Source organism: Rosa chinensis, chromosome 6 (genome assembly GCF_002994745.2).
Source record: "Rosa chinensis cultivar Old Blush chromosome 6, RchiOBHm-V2, whole genome shotgun sequence".
NCBI classification, from domain to species: Eukaryota; Viridiplantae; Streptophyta; class Magnoliopsida; order Rosales; family Rosaceae; genus Rosa; species Rosa chinensis.
The window spans coordinates 63,736,418-63,753,260 of NC_037093.1; the positions used below are offsets into that span (position 1 = coordinate 63,736,418).

The window sequence follows — 16,843 nt, forward strand, 5'->3', positions numbered from 1 at the left end:
CACATCTGAATCCTAATGAAATCACCCCTGAAGAGAATATTGGGCAAGACATTAATGTCTGATCCACAATTCATGATTCTGTGACTACAGAAGAGGAAAATGACATCGGTGAAACACCAGCCCATGAAGAGGCCCAGGTACCTGAAAATAAGGAAATTTCCGTAAACTACGTGTACACCAATGAGTTGTGGGATCGTAGAGATATGATCATAGACAATATATTCTCATTCGTAGTAGCTACTGAAATAATAAAAGGTGATGACACTGAACCTCGCTCTGTTAATGAATGTAGACAGAGACATGACTAGCTCAAATGGAAAGATGCAATCCAAACTGAATTAAATTCTCTAGAAAAACGCAGTGTTTTCGGACCTGTTGTCCAAACACCACCCAATGTCAAACCGGTTGGATATAAATGGGTATTTGTGAGAAAGCGTAATGATAAAAATGAGATTGCAAGATATAAGGCGCGACTTGTTGCGCAAGGTTTTTCACAAAGGCCTGGGATAGATTTTGAGGAAACATATTCTCCTGTAATGGATGCTATCACATTCCGCTATCTAATAAGTTTAGTAGTTTCAGAAAAACTTGATATGCGTCTTATGGATGTTGTTACTGCATACCTATACGGTGAGTTAGATACTGATATCTACATGAAAGTCCCAGAAGGACTTAGGTTGCCTGAAGCAACTACAAAACCACGTAATATGTACTCAATCAAATTGAGACGATCCTTATATGGATTGAAGCAATCTGGACGAATATGGTACAACCGCCTCAGTGAGTATCTACTTAAGGAAGGATATGTCAATGATCCTATATGTCCTTGCGTGTTCATTAAGAAATCAAATTCTGGTTTTGCAATAGTCGCAGTTTATGTCGATGACATGAATCTGATTGGAAGTTCTTCAGAACTTGGAAAAACTGCTGAATATTTAAAGAAAGAATTTGAAATGAAAGACCTTGGAAAAACAAGGTATTGCCTTGGGCTGCAAATTGAGCATTTGGATAGTGGGATTCTTGTCCATCAATCTGCTTATACAGAAAAAATTCTGAAGAGATTTGGTATGGAAAAGGCTCACCCACTGAGTACCCCAATGGTTGTTCGGAGTCTTGACACTATGAAAGATCCATTTCGTCCAAGACAAGATGACGAAATTATCCTTGGTCCAGAAGTACCATATCTTAGTGCTATTGGTGCCCTTCTTTCTTTGGCGCAATGTACAAGACCAGACATTGCATTTGCAGTTAGTGTATTGGCAAGATATAGCTCTGCTCCAACATCACGCCATTGGAAAGGCGTAAAAGACATTTTACGCTACCTTCGTGGTACAACAGATATGGGTTTATTTTATACAAATAAATCTGTTGATAATTCCACGATTGTTGGATATGCTGATGCAAGATATCTCTCTGATCCGCATAAAAGTCGCTCTCAAACAGGATATGTTTTTACTTGTGGAGACACAGCAATTTCATGGCGATCATCTAAGCAAACACTCGTGGCAAATTCCTCTAATCATTCAGAAATAATTGCTTTATATGAGGCTGATCGAGAATGTTTTTGGTTAAGATCCATGATTCGCCACATTCGAAGCACCTGTGATTTACGTTCAGTAACTGACAAACCAACAGTCATGTATGAAGACAATACTGCTTGTATTGCTCAGATTAAAGAAGGATTCATCAGAGGTGACAAGACTAAGCATATCGCACCAAAGTTCTTTCACACTCATGAGCTTCAAAAGAATCAAGAAATTGCAGTGAAGCAAATTCGATCCGATGAAAACTTGGCTGATTTATTCACCAAATCTCTACCTAAGTGTACTTTCCAGAAGTTAGTGGAAGGGATCGGATTGAGACGACTCTCGAAGCTATCAAGCGACGCATGCAAAGATCAGGGGGAGATTTCAATCAGAGGGAGCATCAGGAAACATGCTACCTAGGACATATGCGCGTTGTGCTCTTTTTGTCCTTCGACCAGAGTTATTTTTATCTCACTGGGTTTTTGTTACCTGGTAAGGTTTTTAACGAGGCAACAATAAGCGCGTCCAATGTCATCATCAATTGGTGGATATCCAAGAGGGAGTGTTGTAAATATTATTTCTTATGTGGCTGTCCACGTAATTAGTTTGGGACCTACATGTAATATCTCAATAGTTTAAACACTTATTATGTAAACCCTACCTCTATATAAGGGAGGCCTCTAAGACTGAATAACACACTTCTCTATTTTTATACGTTTCTTACTCTCTACAAAGTAAGTCAATACTTTTTAACATTAATACTAGACTGAATGAATACTAACCAAACATTTGAAGTTTCGTAAATTAACTTTCTATAAACCGAGCATTATATCTTCCCTCTAGTCTCACATTTGACCTAGTACGCAGTCAAAATCTACTAAATACCAACTGAATATTTTAGGTTTAATAAATTGACTTTTGAAAAATTGAACCCTATAGCTTCAATTTGTCTCGCATTTCACCCGAGACCTAGCCAAAACCAACTAAATGCCAACCGAATATTTTAGATTTGATAACCGACTCCCTCTCACCCAAGACCCTGTCCAAACCCAGCCACAAAGAAGGAAAGACAATAAAGACTGTACGGCCCAAAAGCCCAAGCCTGATAGCTCCCTTCTCCGCCACCTGGCATCAATACTGAAGTTTACGGAAAGGGAAGGAGACGAAATTACGTAAAGAAAATTAGAGAGAGAGAGAGAGAAGCGTGTCGTTCTTCCTGGTTGTGGTTGGATCTGAACAACCCGGAAACTACCCACAGAGAAGAAGACAGAGACGAAACAAGGAGAAATCGACGTCTATTGTACTTACTGATATTGATTCCCCCCCCCCTCAACATTTCTAACCATTTCGCTACAAACCATGACTCAGTTTCATGGCTATGGTTATGGTCGTCGTCTTCCTCCTCCTCTTGTGATCCTCTTCTTCGTCAACTCTAGGTAAATCCTCCACAGCTTGCTCCCGCTCTTTTTCCCCCCAATATGGGCATTTGGATTTGTGTCCGATTCCTTCAAATTTTTGTCAATTTTCTGTGCTCTTACTCCCCAACTATAGTGTCACTCCGGATCTAGACTCACCTTAACTTAATTCCATATTTGCTATCATCATGTGATTGCTCGATTCATATTGTTGGGTGTGCTGAAAGTTCATCTCTTTCTTCACAACATTTCGAATCAGAAACACCAACCATGGTGTTTAATCGAATTGCCAATTTCTTTGCTTCTCTATCGAGTCGTTGGTCTAGCCCTCAGGGTGGTTCCGCTGTATCGCCTCCCAAATCTGCTGCTTTTGCCTTTGCAAACACCGCACGCAACAAGAACCTTCTCAGACTCTCATCGTCTCTCCAGGATTTCTCATCTTATAGCCAGCTTGATATCGAAGATCCCAATATCGCAACTGTGACACATTCGAAACCCCCTCCTCATTCATTGCAGAGAGAAACTGCTGCTGCCTCCAGCTTTTCAAAGGAGAAATCACTGCCAGGAGGAGGAGGAGGAGGAGCCCCATTTTCGCGCAACAAGTGGGTACGAGCCTTCATGTTTCTTTGCTGTGTTTTGTTGGTTGGTTTTCTAGTTTATTTGGTTTCCATGTTGGTTTATTCGTACTGGTCTAAAGGAGAGCCCAAATTCTATATTGTGCTGGATTGTGGAAGTACTGGGACTAGAGTTTATGTATATCAGGCAACCTTGGACAACGAGAAAGATAACAGTTTTCCGATTGTCATGAAGTCATTAACAGAAGGTCTTCAAAGAAAACCTAAGGCTCACACAGGGCGAGCTTATGATCGGATGGAAACTGAGCCTGGGCTCGACAAGTTGGTGCACAATGTCTCAGGGTTGAAGGTTGCAATAAAACCACTTGTTCAATGGGCAGAGAAGCAAATCCCAAAGAATGCACACAAGACAACCTCACTCTTCCTCTATGCAACTGCAGGGGTTCGTAGGCTGCCGAGTAATGATTCAAAATGGCTTCTAGATAATGCATGGTCTATACTCAAGAGTTCACCTTTCTTGTGCCAAAGAGATTGGGTTAGGACTATCAGTGGCCTGGAAGAAGCTTACTTTGGCTGGATAGCCCTTAACCATCATAGGGGTATGTTTGGGGCGGGACCTAGAAAGCCAACATTTGGTTCGCTTGACTTGGGTGGTTCATCACTGCAGGTTACATTTGAGAGTAATGAACATGTGCAAAAAGACACCGGTTTAAACATTAGAATTGGGGCTGTGAACCATCATCTCACTGCGTATTCTCTCCCTGGTTATGGTTTAAATGATGCGTTTGACAAGTCTGTGGGTCGTCTCTTCGAGAGGCTTCCAGAAGTCAATAAGACAGAACTAGTGAATGGGAAGGGAGAACTTAAGCATCCTTGCCTGCAGTCTGGGTATAAGGAGCAATACATTTGCTCTCAATGTGTTTCGAAATTCCAAGAAGGTGGAAGCCCTGTGATTGCAAAAAAGAGTTTGGGCAAAGGAGGAAGATCAGGGGTTTCTCTGACGCTCATCGGTGCTCCAAATTGGGAGGAGTGTGGTAAACTAGCAAGAGTTGCTGTTAATTTATCGGAATGGTCCAATATAACACCTGCACTCGATTGTGACGTGCAACCTTGTGCTCTTCCAGATGGTTTACCCCGACCTTATGGAAATTTTTATGCAATTTCAGGATTTTTTGTGGTTTATCGGTTTTTCAATTTGACTTCTGAGTCGTCACTGGATGATGTTTTGGAAAAGGGTCGGCAGTTTTGTGAAAGAACTTGGGAAGCTGCAAAGAAGAGTGTTGCTCCTCAGCCTTTCATTGAACAGTACTGTTTTAGGGCACCATATATTGCATTCTTGTTGAGGGAGGGCTTGCACATTATAGACAATCAAATCACCATTGGTTCTGGAAGTATCACGTGGACACAGGGGGTTGCTCTGCTGGAAGCTGGAAAGACACTCTCGACCGGACTGGGGTTTCGCAGTTACGAAGTACTCCGGATGAAAATAAACCCATTATTTCTTCTTTCAGTTTTGTTTATATCATTGATTTTACTCCTTTGTGCATTATCATGTATTGCCAATTGGATGCCAAAAATTTTCTGGAGGCCATATCTCCCGCTGTTTTGGACCAATAATGCCTCTTCTGCATCTGGTATTCCATCTCCTTTCCGGTTCCAGCGCTGGAGTCCTATTATTCCCGGTGAGCTCTCCTTCAATACTCTTGATTTGCTAGTTCTGAAATGATTTGCATAAGCAACTGTAATGTTTCTTACATTTAAACTTCACTGTGTGTCACTTGTCCTTCCAAGATGTTTCCTCTGGATCCTTCTTGTCACTCATTTATTCATCATATCCTCAATGCATATTGATTGGTTAAACTATAAATGTACAAGAATAAAAGAGAGTACAGATTATTTTAGTGAATTATCCTTGTACATTTACAGTTTAACCAATCTAGTGCAAAGTCATGTGAAGGTTTATGTGAAAGGCTACGAGCCTAGAGTCTAAAAGGGGTGATTTGGATATTTTACAACATGTGACTTATGAAATTATTAGGGAATATTGAGAAAGTTGAGAAAAAGGACCAAGATTTGATCCCAATATGAGGGACGATAGTGTACAGCCTTTTTCGGATGGTATTATGAATTTCTAAATCCTTGAAGTCAATGTCAACTTTGTATTTCAGGGGATGGAAGAGTAAAGACGCCTCTAAGTCCAACAATTGCAGGTGGAGTCCAACAAAGACCATTTGGATTGGGACATGGTCTCAACAACAGTGGTGGAATCCAACTAATGGAGTCTTCCTTGTACCCATCAAGTAGCAGCATCTCCCATAGTTATTCGTCAAATAGCCTGGGCCAGATGCAATTTGACAGTAGTAGCATGGGCTCCTTCTGGTCTCCTCACAGATCTCAGATGCGTCTTCAAAGCAGGCGATCACAGTCTCGAGAAGACCTCAATTCTTCTCTGACTGAGGCACACATGGCAAAAGTATAAGACGTGTTTGTCTGCAAATTTTTGGTATGTTCATTTCTTTCTTTTTAACTAGTTATATTTTTTGAGAAAGAAGAAAGTAGAATCTCCATTCAAGCTTAGGGTACTGATATTGCCCTACAATTTACAAACATGTATTCCAGTTCAGATAAGACGTATGTTGTTGCTTACCCAAAACAATAGTTTACCAAATATGGTACACCTGCTGAACATTTATGAAGAAAGTGATAAGTGCACATATATTTCTCCCATTTCAAAGGCTATATTTAAGATAAAAGGGGTTGCAATCAAAGCGATCTTCCAGCTGAAATACACTTGCCAGGAAGGCCAAGAATCCTATTTCAACTTATCATGAGCGTCTGTCCTAATGGTGCCTCTAGTTTTTATTGGAATCGTAAACCTATTCTTACCAGTGCGTATTCATCACTTATTTAAAAAGCCAGTGCATACCTATTGTCACCAGTTTAAATTTTCTCTCCTGTACCTATGCTAATTTTGCATCAAGTTGATTGCGTTCCGTTGAATTTCAAATTCTTTTCCCTCTTGTTCATAGATAATGAATCATTTCAGATTTTTCTCTTTTCTTTTGGGTGGGAATATTGTGGTTTTGGGTCGAGCTGGCCGAATTGATCAATTTCAACAGATTGTTTTGCAGGGGAATTGACCTTGTTAACAAGGCTGCATGTCCATGGGATTTGGGGATGTGCACAACAATGCTTCACTGATTATAAAATTAATCTGGTGCCGAGATCATTTCGACCCCCAACCCCCTTCCTATATCTCCAAAGCTTACTTTCAATCAGGGCTGCGGATCTGCTGAGCACTACACATGAGGCGTCCGCGTGATCTTATCTTTTTGATATGAATCTGCCTGATCTGATCAGAAATCCAACAATCTTAACTTTTCAACACTACACATATATGTTTCGGAGTCTCTGATTCACATTAGCAGTTTTAGCAAATGTTGACATGAGAAATGATGAAAGATGATTTATAGGCAGCGATTATAGCAAGGTGTACAAACAGCCTCTTATACATTCAGACGGTGTTTAAATAATACTATTCATTTCAGGTTTCAGGAGGAACCATTCACTTTCAAAACACACATACACAAACATTATGTAAGGCACTTTCAAGGGATTTTTCTTTTTGTGTCATTTTAAAGGATCTTAATGTAAAAAAAAATATAAACTTTGGTTTATGTGACAATTTATTTATTTTTTTAATAAAGGACGGGTGCGGCGGTCCTCAAGTCTTGATTAATAGTTGGGGGGGGGGGGGGGGGGGGGGCGGCGGTCCTCAAGTCTTGATTGATATCCTGAAATGATATCAGGACTCTGTACAAAATAACTGTATTCGAACACGCACCAACTAGCAAAGAGTGCTATATTGGTTACTCTATTTTTGTAAAGTGGTGACATAATGGAAAGATAACTCGATTACAAATTATCAATTTCACATCTTTCCTACTATGTTGTCGTCGGAAAATAAATCCGACGACACTTAGTTTCATCCTGCCACTAGAAGGTTGCAACCATTTAACCAATGATCGTCGCCTCACTAGGTCAGACAAGGCACTTAGAGTGCATACACAGACATGTAGCCTGACTAGCCCTACAAAAAACTTGCAGGGATTTATTACCCACCAACAGCGAGACAAATCTAAGTAACTAGTGAAAATAAAACTGAAAGCATAAAATAACCAAATAGCCCAGGCCTGTCCTAAAAAGAGGGCCCAAGCCTGAGCCTTGACCCAAGAGAGAGGACGACCACGGGAAGCCAGCCAAGCCTGGCGCAACCCCATCATAGAAAATTATTTGTGTAAATTTTCAGTTAAATTGAAAGTTATTAAGAATTAACACATTATGTACGTGGGTGGTTCATGTTGGATTGATTTGGGTAGTCCACTATTAAAAAAAAGGGAAAATGATCATTTACCCAATTTCAGCTTAAAAATTGCCCACTTGCTCCACCAACTGTTTTTTAACCCCATTTACCAAAAACACTCTAAGGGATTATTTCCCTAATACCCAATTAATTCTTTTTATATTTTTTTTTGAGACTTTTTTGCCCTCTCCTTCATTTTCACTTAGAGGGAGAAGTCATCCTCCACCTTGCCGGCCTCCGGTAACTAGTGGCTGGGCGCTGACCCCGGTGACCAGAATCCGGCGACCGTGACAGGGATCCGGCCACCGATGACCGGAATCCGGCGACTGGTCACCGGAATCAGGAATCCGGCTACCGGACGTTCCGGTCACCGGAATCAGGAATCCGGCTATCGGACGTTCCGGTCATCGGTGACCTGAATCCGGCCACCGTGACCAGGATCCGGCGACCGGTCACCGGAATCAGGAATCCGGCTACCGGACTGGCGTCCGGATTCAGGCATCTGAATTTATTGCCCCCTAATAATACCTAGTAACCATATTATTACCCCACAGTAATCATATTATTGCCTCCCAAATTCATATTATTTCCGTCCAGTGAATTGTATAAACTCCTAAAACCAAAATGAATACACTATAGGTCACAATTGATCATATTATTGCCCCCAGTAATACCTAGTAACCATATTATTGCCCCCCAGTAATCATATTATTGCATCCCAAATTCATATTATTTCCGTCCAGTGAATTGTATAAACTCCCAAAACCAAAATGAATACACTATAGGTCACAATTGATCATATTATTGCCCCCTAGTAATCATATTATTGCCCCCCAATACTCGTATTATTGTCTCCCAATACTCATATTATTGCCACAATAATCATATTATTACCCTCTAATAATCATATTATTGCCCTCAAGTGAACCAAAATGAATACAATACAGACACAATTGATCAATTTATATGTTCAATTGTAAACGTTCACTTTTTTCTTTTTTTTTCCTTCCCCATTCTCGGAGCTCTTCCCATCGAGATCAGAAAAAAAAAACCAGCGAAATCAGAAAAAAAAAAAAAAAAACCAACGAAATCAAAAAAAAAAAAACAACATAATTTTTCTCCGGCCACCCAAAGTTCCCCTGTGGACACCCATGCTTCTCCAGCCCGATTCCGACTGAACCGCCTTAATCTTCTCTAGGTCCTCTTCTCCAGTCGCTCACTTGCAGCCCATCTCCGACCAGTCCCAGCCCGGACGCAGCCCTTCTCCAGTCGCTCACGTGCAGTCCATCTCCGACCGGTCCCATCTCCGCCTTCGTCTTCCCCAGGTCCTCTTCTCCAGTTGCTCACCTGCAGCCCATCTCCCACTGGTCTCAGTTTGGTGAGGTTCCGGCACCGCAGCGGGATGGGAGCTTCAGATCAGTGATCCATGATTGAGGATGGTCGGCACCAGATCAGTGATCGGCACCAGAACGGTGTTCGGTGATTGGCAGAGGTCGACGAAGATGGGGCTTGGGATGTGCTAGCCGGCGCTGGGATTGAGGTCGAAGAAGAAGGTGTTGAAGGCGTGGTGACCACTGCCAGCTGGAGAGAGAGAGAGAGAGAGAGAGAGTCCGGGACTCCTGAGAGGATTGAGATCTGTGAGTTTTAGTTTGATTAATACTTAGTGGAGCAAGTGAGCAAATTTTAAATTGAAATTGGGTAAGTGGTCACAGCCCCTAAAAAAAAAAGTAATTTTAATTTTTACGGTCTAAATAACGAAAAATTATTTCGCAAAGCGTTACCTCATACATACCCCCTGTGAAAGGGAAAAGGTTTATTTGGTCAAATAAGGAAGCAGCAACACAAGTGAGAAAGGAGGGAGAGGGATGGGTTGCGCTTCCAAGTCCTTGTTCACCCAAGGAAGCACTATCCATTTCCCACCTCCACCGCGTCCCTACGCCGCCGCCGCGCCATGCTCCTCTCCTCTAAAATCAACTCCACTCTTCTCTTCCCTCCGTCTCACTTCACCGCCACAGTTTCGCTCTCACGTCCTGCCGCCTTTAAAACACTTGCTCACCGCACCAGCTCTCCTGCCGGCCAGTGGCGGCTCCGACGCCGGAGACAACAACAATGCCGGCGGCGGCGGTTGGAATAATCCATTCGACTCATCATCCTCATGGTGGTGGCATGACGACAACGACAACGGTGGTGGATCTCATAACCTCATTTTGTTCTCGTCTATATTGTTGGCCTCCGTGGCGTGTTGCTTGTGCCAGCTCAGGCTGGCGTATGCCCTAGCGTCGGAGGAGGAGGATGTTGAGTCTGTGTGGGAAGTGAAGGGAGGCAAGTGGACAAAGCTCGTTCCTGATTTTGTGAGGGACGGCTTTGTTGCTGCCAATGGCGGTGGCTTGGCTTCAATAAGCTTTGGGAGTCTTTGGCTGCAATGCAAGGATCTGTTTGTGCAATTGATGCTTCCAGAAGGCTTTCCTCATAGTGTTACTAGAGATTATCTGGACTACTCTCTCTGGAGAGCAGTTCAGGGCGTCGCTAGCCAAGTCAGTGGTGTGCTTGCCACACAGGTAGCCAGCTAGTTTTGTAGTCTCTTTCGGCCGCACGCATTCGTGTATTTTTTAGTGTTGAATTGATGATGAATTTGTGTTTTGTTTTTTTTTTGAAAGGCTTTGCTTTATGCTGTTGGATTGGGAAAAGGAGCTATTCCTACAGCTGCGGCAGTGAATTGGGTGCTTAAGGATGGGATTGGATACCTGAGCAAGATTATGCTCTCGAAATATGGGAGGCATTTTGATGTCAATCCGAAAGGGTGGAGGCTGTTTGCTGATCTTATGGAAAATGCTGCTTTTGGAATGGAAATGCTCACTCCTGCATTTCCCAATTATTTTCTCTTGATTGGTGCTGCTGCCGGCGCAGGGCGCTCAGCTGCTGCACTTATCCAGGTTATTTCCGATGTCAAGTTTCCAACTTTGAAATGACATGTGGTTTTTTCTTTTTGATAAATGGTCCAGAAACGTATTATAATACCGTGTATCATTTCAGTACATACTCTTATGCTTTTTATGTTTAATTGCATACTCATTTATAAAAGTACAGCTTGTGGTGAATGAACCTTTATGGTATTTCAGTAGATAATCATGTTAGGATGCTGAACCCACAGTTTCATCCTCCTCACTTTGAACCAATGTAATGATGTACCATTATCATTTGACAGGCTGCTACCAGGAGCTGTTTCTATGCTGGTTTTGCTGCTCAGAGGAACTTTGCTGAGGTATCAAATGGCGCTAGAATTTGATTGGTTTATTATTTTACCTAGTTGTACTAATCTGAAAGGATGCTTAATAAAATGTAGGTTATTGCTAAGGGTGAAGCTCAGGGAATGGTGAGCAAGTTTATCGGTATCATGCTTGGTATAGCATTGGCTAACCAGATAGGCTCTTCTACGTCTCTTGGCCTAGCTTCTTTTAGTGTGGTCACTTGCATCCACATGTTCTGCAATCTGAAATCGTATCAAGCCATTCAAATAAGGACTTTAAATCCTTATCGTGCAAGTAATTCCTCTTTCTCCTTTTATCCACATTTCATTCATCATAATTCACAAGTCTTGTTGTGCATGAAATACCAAATATTCTTCTCACTGAAAAAAATTACCAAACATGCTTTTCACTGAATAAGAACTCCAAATGTTCTGTTGCATGACCGCCTTCCAAAAATGTGAAAAGAAGGATTCATGATGATTCAGTTTCAGCACACTGATAGGCCTATGTATTTAAATTGGAATCGTAGCATGTGGAATATGAAGTTGTACATCAGCATTCAAATGGGTTATGTCGTGATACTATAATTACTTTTCCTTGATGACCAGACCTATCTGTATCACCTGCGGCATCATTATTTATACCTATCTTCATATGAAAATCAAATAATAACTAGTTCTTGGTGATCTGACTTACAAACTTAATAAACATATGTTCCTGGTTGTTTTAAAGGTTTGGTTTTCAGCGAATATCTGCTTAGTGGCCAAGCACCTCCTGTCAAAGAGGTGAACGAGGAGGAACCGCTTTTTCCAGCTGTACCGTTTCTTAACTGGAAGCCAGCAAACAGAGTGAGTTATTCGTGTTCTCCTCATGTGATTTATTAACTCGAGTGATGTGAGACAGCCTTGAGATTTCAATCTGAAGGCTTTGTGGTGTCTTGTGGGAGCAAGATGGTAGCAGAGTCACAGATCACTGTTGAGGAAATGGAGATCTGATAAATGGCATCATAGGATTTAAAGTCTAACCCCACGCAACAGAGGTTAAGGTTATTGCAGCACACTGCTGAGAAAGGGATAGAGAGAGATAACAAAGCCTAGTAGATATAATTTTGATTAATCATTCCTTGAGGAAATTATTCAACTTGCGGAGCCATGATGCTTCTAGCACGACACTACTGAGTGTGACTTAAAATATTTTATGATGTCGCCTTTTTAAATTGATTTGGAGGTTTTGAAATATTTGTACGATTAGTAGTTCCTCATGATACTAGACTAGATAGAATCAGATAATTATTCATAAATGCTTATGTTGAAGGTTGTGTGGTCTCATTTGCATGCATTGTTTCCTTTGAATCTTTAGGCACCGCCAACAATATTATCTTCAGAAGCGAAGGATGCAGCTGCTGAAATTGAGCAAAGGCTGCAGTTGGGATCCAAGCTCAGTGATCTAATCAACAACAAGGAGGATGTGCTTGCACTGTTCAGTTTATTTAAAGAAGAAGGCTATATTTTGACTGAACACAGGGGAAGATACTGTGTGAGTAATTATCTTTTCCTCTAATCCCTCGTTCTCCTGTTTATTTCACCAATCTTTTGGGATGGGAAAACAGCCAAACAAAGGGGATCTATAAGAAATATAAAATCAAGATTATGTCTTTGTATCTTTTGTTAAAAGTGAAAACCGTAGTGCAATTTCATTTTCTATACCATGTTTGCGTATACACATGTACATTTATACTTTTTGGTTGTGACTTAAATATTGGTGTGAATCAGGTGGTTCTTAAAGAAACATCTTCACTACAAGACATGCTCAAAGCACTGTTCCATGTCAATTATTTGTATTGGTTGGAGAAGAATGCCGGATATGAAGCAAAAGGAACTTCCATTGACTGCAGACCAGGTGGAAGACTGGAAATGTCTCTAGATTATGTGCGGAGGGAGTTCGACCACGTCAAAACTGATGGGGAATCAGCGGGTTGGGTTACAGATGGTCTTATTGCAAGACCTGCACCTAATAGAATTCGTCCGGGTTATGAGGCCTCATCAGTTGCTTGCTGATATAACCTACGGATGGTGTTCCATGATGGCATCTCATAGGAAATGAGAAAAGAAACCGTCATTGGGATTATCATTGGATCTCATGCTTTTGCCCTTGATTCATTATTTGCTGCAAATGGAAAGACTAACTAACAGGACAACAAGATGTGACAAGAGAAGGGACGGTCGCAAGTTATCACTTATGTGGAGCGATGACTAGTATTTTTGGGGTGTGGCACTTGCTGCAGATGAGCTCCTTCTTTCGTCCAAGTTGTGGTCTGAAACCCTGGATTCATATAAATGGGTTGGTCGGCCTTGGTTATCAGGATGCTGATTTACCGCATAGAAGAGGGTTCTTGAAATACTTGACACAGGTCATTGTGCTGGTAATTTTACAGGCAGATGTCGCAAATTACGACATCCCTTTAATCGGAATTGTACTCGGTAGTTTCATTATTGTAGTGAAGGTAATCAGGTTCTTCTATTTGGTTTAGGACATCCTTTTAGTCAGAGTTGTATGGTAGAAAGTTGTAGTTTAATTTGATTAGTGATGATATAGGATCCCAAGGTTTTTTTTTTTTTGAGAGAATAGGATCCCAAGTCTTTGTAGTCTATAAATCTGTAATTATACAGAGATTGACAAGGGAACTTTGTGAGTGGATTTTAGGGTTTAGGCAGCATATTTAGACTGAAATGAAAACTCATAAAATGTCTTGAAAGAGGGCCTCCTTAAACAAAAAGTTTGGCGTTGCTAAATTATTTTTCTTCTTTTTTCAATTTGGGAGTAATAATAATAGTGACCTGGTACACCATTGTTGAAAAGAACTGGAGGCGAGTTGACCAAAACGCCACCGTTTCAGCAAACAACATACAACTCTAACCGTACACGTGGCGCCATATAATTGGCTTAGAGAATAAAGTCGAGCAGATGTTGAGCTTTTGAGAGAGGAAGAGCCAGAGAGAGTCTAATTCATGGCGTCTTCAAAGATCCAAGCGCTGTGGAACCACCCGGCCGGCCCTAAAACCAGTGAGTCTCCGTCCTCACTATCCCACTTCTCCGATTATTCGATTTAGTTTCATCAAAATTATCAAAGTTTCTATCTTTAATTCTGTTTGCCCTTTTGGGCGAATTAGGTCTTTCATTTTGGATTGAATTGAACTTGTCTCGTTTCGTTTCTTTGATGGATCATTTTCGTAGAAAAAAGATTGATCAAAGACTCAAACGAAAACCCAAAATGAATCACTTTTTGCACTACAACATACCCAATTAGTTTTTTGTAGTTTAATTTTGATCCAGTTCACTGCAAGTTTAGAAACTAGGGTTTGACAAATGTGAGAGTAAATTAGGGGTTATTAAAGTTGTAGAGCATAAAAAAAATGAATGGAAATGATCAGATGAGAAAGTGGCTTTCAAAGCTTATAGTTTACCACTTGTTCTGTTTGTATTTAAATTTTTACTTGTACTGTTTGTATTTAAATTTAGTTGTTACGACAAAGGATTGGGCTAATTTTAATTAATTGCAAAAATTTGGTTACCATTAAGGCCGCCTAAAATCACTCTTTAATCAGTTCGCTGAGTTGAGAGCACCCCATGATTTTTCTTGCTGCATTGTGATTTATAGTTTGGCAAACAGATTATTCAATCTAATTCCATTTGTTGTTTATTGTCTGTTATTGTACTGTCTGATAACCTTACACCACTCTGTTGTTGCAGTTCATTTTTGGGCACCAACTTTTAAATGGGGCATCAGCATAGCTAATATTGCTGACTTCTCTAAACCACCTGAAAATCTTTCATATCCTCAGCAAATAGGTTTGTTCAATGATGCTGTTTTATGTTTATCAAAGTTACAAACATGTGTCTGAGCGCACACACCATATACACTTTGATTTTAATTGTAAACTAGTGTTGCTGTAAAGAATCACAGTCATTTTTCATATTATTTAGTCACCTTGGGTTATTTCTTTCTCACTCTTTTTTGTTTGATATTACCCAGCCGTTGCATGCACTGGAATTGTCTGGTCACGCTATAGTACTGTTATCACTCCTGTAAGTATCACCATGAGTATAATGGTCCTGCCTCTAGAAGATCCCGAGATTGCTTATAACTGCTCCGACTCTGATAGTGTCACATAGCTACTTTTCTTTTTTAAGTTACTTAACACTGACTAGTGTTTCATACTTTGGTGATGCATGCATCTACAACTCACGTTTCTACTTTCTATTGTTCTCTTGTTCTCTTGTTCATTATTATGAAATTTGTGGTGTCAATTGGGACCCTACATATCCTTTTTCCTTCGAAGGGAGTTGATTGATTTATATTTTTAATCTCGACTCACTGAACAAAAAGCCAAGTAGTAAACATAGTTGATAAGCTTTACTTAATTATTTTCTTCTCAAAATTAAAAAGAATGGTCCTTTACTTTTTGAGAATTCGGCTTTATGTTTGTCACTTTCGAAAACAAAAAGAGAGGATGTTTTCAACAACATGGGAGGTCTCTTAATAACCTGTTCACAGTGAACTCTTTTTTTTTTTTTTTTTTTAGACTAGGGTATCCAAGTCTTTGACCCGACTAATCCCTAGGTCCCCCGCCTGACCCCACAACATTTGGGGAACTGGAAACTCTAGCAATTGCTAGGTGGGTACCTTGGGAGAGGGTCGAACCCCAGACCACTTGGGAGCAAACCAAGGGCCTGACCGCTAGACCAACAACTCTTTGGTTGTTCACGGTGAACTCTTGAACTCCTTAATATACTGATGGCATGCATTTGAATTCTGGTCATACCATAACAACAAACATTCATAGATGTACATGTACTTAGGTGGAACAATGTCACAGAAGAAACTTTCCTTCCTGTTTATTTGGCCAATGAAAGGGTACTTGTTACATGTTGAAGAAGAGGAAAAAGTGCTTGCCTTCATCCCCCATTGTCTCCTTTGTAGTATTATGTTAGACATTACGGATAGTCTTTTGTTTTCCTACTGATTCTGTTTATTTTGCGGTCTTTCCGGATGGATTTTTCGCTTGATTTTGATTATTGGTCTCTGTAATTTGTAATTGCAGAAGAACTGGAATCTTTTTAGTGTCAACGTAGCAATGGCCGGGACAGGCCTCTACCAACTCTCACGGAAAATACGGTGAGTGGATTTCATGTCATTTTGATTTGTAAGTGTGATGAAGAAAGGCATAGCTCGTACTGAAACTAAATAATTCAGTAAACAGAATGATATTTTCCTAATTTTTCTTTCGTCACTCTTTCATAATGTTTCACATAAATCTAAATTCACCTTGAATGTGTCACCTCCATGACAATCTTTTCAATTACAGGCATGACTATTTCTCTGAGGCAGAACCAGCTGTTGCAGAACAATGATGACGAAAATTGTTTGAGCCACATCTCGTCATGCGTGCAAGGATTATGTTGCCTCTGTCCGTTGTATTGGATTTGATTTCTTACATGCGATTCCTTTCTTTGGAGGGTCTTGATAGGAAAGTTTGATGTAGTGTGGGTTTTTGTACTTCTGATTATGATCATGCATGCTCGTTAATTAACTGATAGGGAACAGTTGAAGAGCCAAAAGTTCATGATTGACAAATAATCTGTTCCTCAAAATTTCTTAATTATCAGTTTCCTCCTCATCCATAGTACATATTAAAGCTCTCATTGCAGGGTTCAT

General features: G+C 40.6%; 3 protein-coding genes across 5 annotated transcripts; all 3 read left to right on the forward strand.

The window, feature by feature from the left end:
* Window positions 1-2,692: 2,692 nt before the first annotated feature.
* LOC112170003 (probable apyrase 7) lies at window positions 2,693-7,093 on the forward strand. 3 transcript variants are annotated; one of them, XM_024307147.2, is made up of 3 exons: window positions 2,693-5,198; window positions 5,685-6,019; window positions 6,636-7,093. In XM_024307147.2, the coding sequence occupies exons 1-2, from the start codon at window positions 3,212-3,214 to the stop codon at window positions 5,993-5,995; spliced, it is 2,298 nt and encodes a 765-aa protein (XP_024162915.1). In that variant the 5' UTR covers window positions 2,693-3,211; the 3' UTR covers window positions 5,996-6,019; window positions 6,636-7,093. The 3 variants fall into 3 exon arrangements, with proteins under 3 accessions (XP_024162915.1, XP_024162917.1, XP_040364113.1); XM_024307149.2 differs by having other exon boundaries at window positions 6,648-7,093; XM_040508179.1 differs by lacking the exon at window positions 6,636-7,093 and adding an exon at window positions 6,136-6,585.
* A 2,602-nt stretch (window positions 7,094-9,695) lies between these two features.
* Window positions 9,696-13,903, forward strand: LOC112172324 (protein root UVB sensitive 1, chloroplastic). The gene is made up of 7 exons (XM_024309616.2): window positions 9,696-10,437; window positions 10,537-10,812; window positions 11,085-11,141; window positions 11,223-11,421; window positions 11,860-11,975; window positions 12,487-12,663; window positions 12,900-13,903. Exons 1-7 carry the CDS (start codon window positions 9,745-9,747, stop codon window positions 13,182-13,184), a joined length of 1,803 nt encoding a protein of 600 aa, XP_024165384.1. The 5' UTR covers window positions 9,696-9,744; the 3' UTR covers window positions 13,185-13,903.
* A 130-nt stretch (window positions 13,904-14,033) lies between these two features.
* On the forward strand, window positions 14,034-16,805 carry LOC112172328 (mitochondrial pyruvate carrier 4). The gene is made up of 5 exons (XM_024309623.2): window positions 14,034-14,190; window positions 14,878-14,976; window positions 15,161-15,213; window positions 16,230-16,303; window positions 16,494-16,805. Exons 1-5 carry the CDS (start codon window positions 14,136-14,138, stop codon window positions 16,537-16,539), a joined length of 327 nt encoding a protein of 108 aa, XP_024165391.1. The 5' UTR covers window positions 14,034-14,135; the 3' UTR covers window positions 16,540-16,805.
* Window positions 16,806-16,843: the final 38 nt, after the last annotated feature.

Coding starts and splice junctions, on each gene's coding strand:
- LOC112172328 (XM_024309623.2), top strand. CDS start 14,136: ATGGCGTCTTCAAAGATCCAAGCGCTGTGGAACCACCCGGCCGGCCCT. Junction 14,977..15,160: donor TTCATATCCTCAGCAAATAG/GTTTGTTCAATG, acceptor GATATTACCCAG/CCGTTGCATGCACTGGAATT. Junction 16,304..16,493: donor CAACTCTCACGGAAAATACG/GTGAGTGGATTT, acceptor TTTCAATTACAG/GCATGACTATTTCTCTGAGG.
- LOC112170003 (XM_024307147.2), top strand. CDS start 3,212: ATGGTGTTTAATCGAATTGCCAATTTCTTTGCTTCTCTATCGAGTCGT. Junction 5,199..5,684: donor CTGGAGTCCTATTATTCCCG/GTGAGCTCTCCT, acceptor TTTGTATTTCAG/GGGATGGAAGAGTAAAGACG.
- LOC112172324 (XM_024309616.2), top strand. CDS start 9,745: ATGGGTTGCGCTTCCAAGTCCTTGTTCACCCAAGGAAGCACTATCCAT. Junction 10,813..11,084: donor CAGCTGCTGCACTTATCCAG/GTTATTTCCGAT, acceptor ATCATTTGACAG/GCTGCTACCAGGAGCTGTTT. Junction 12,664..12,899: donor AACACAGGGGAAGATACTGT/GTGAGTAATTAT, acceptor GGTGTGAATCAG/GTGGTTCTTAAAGAAACATC.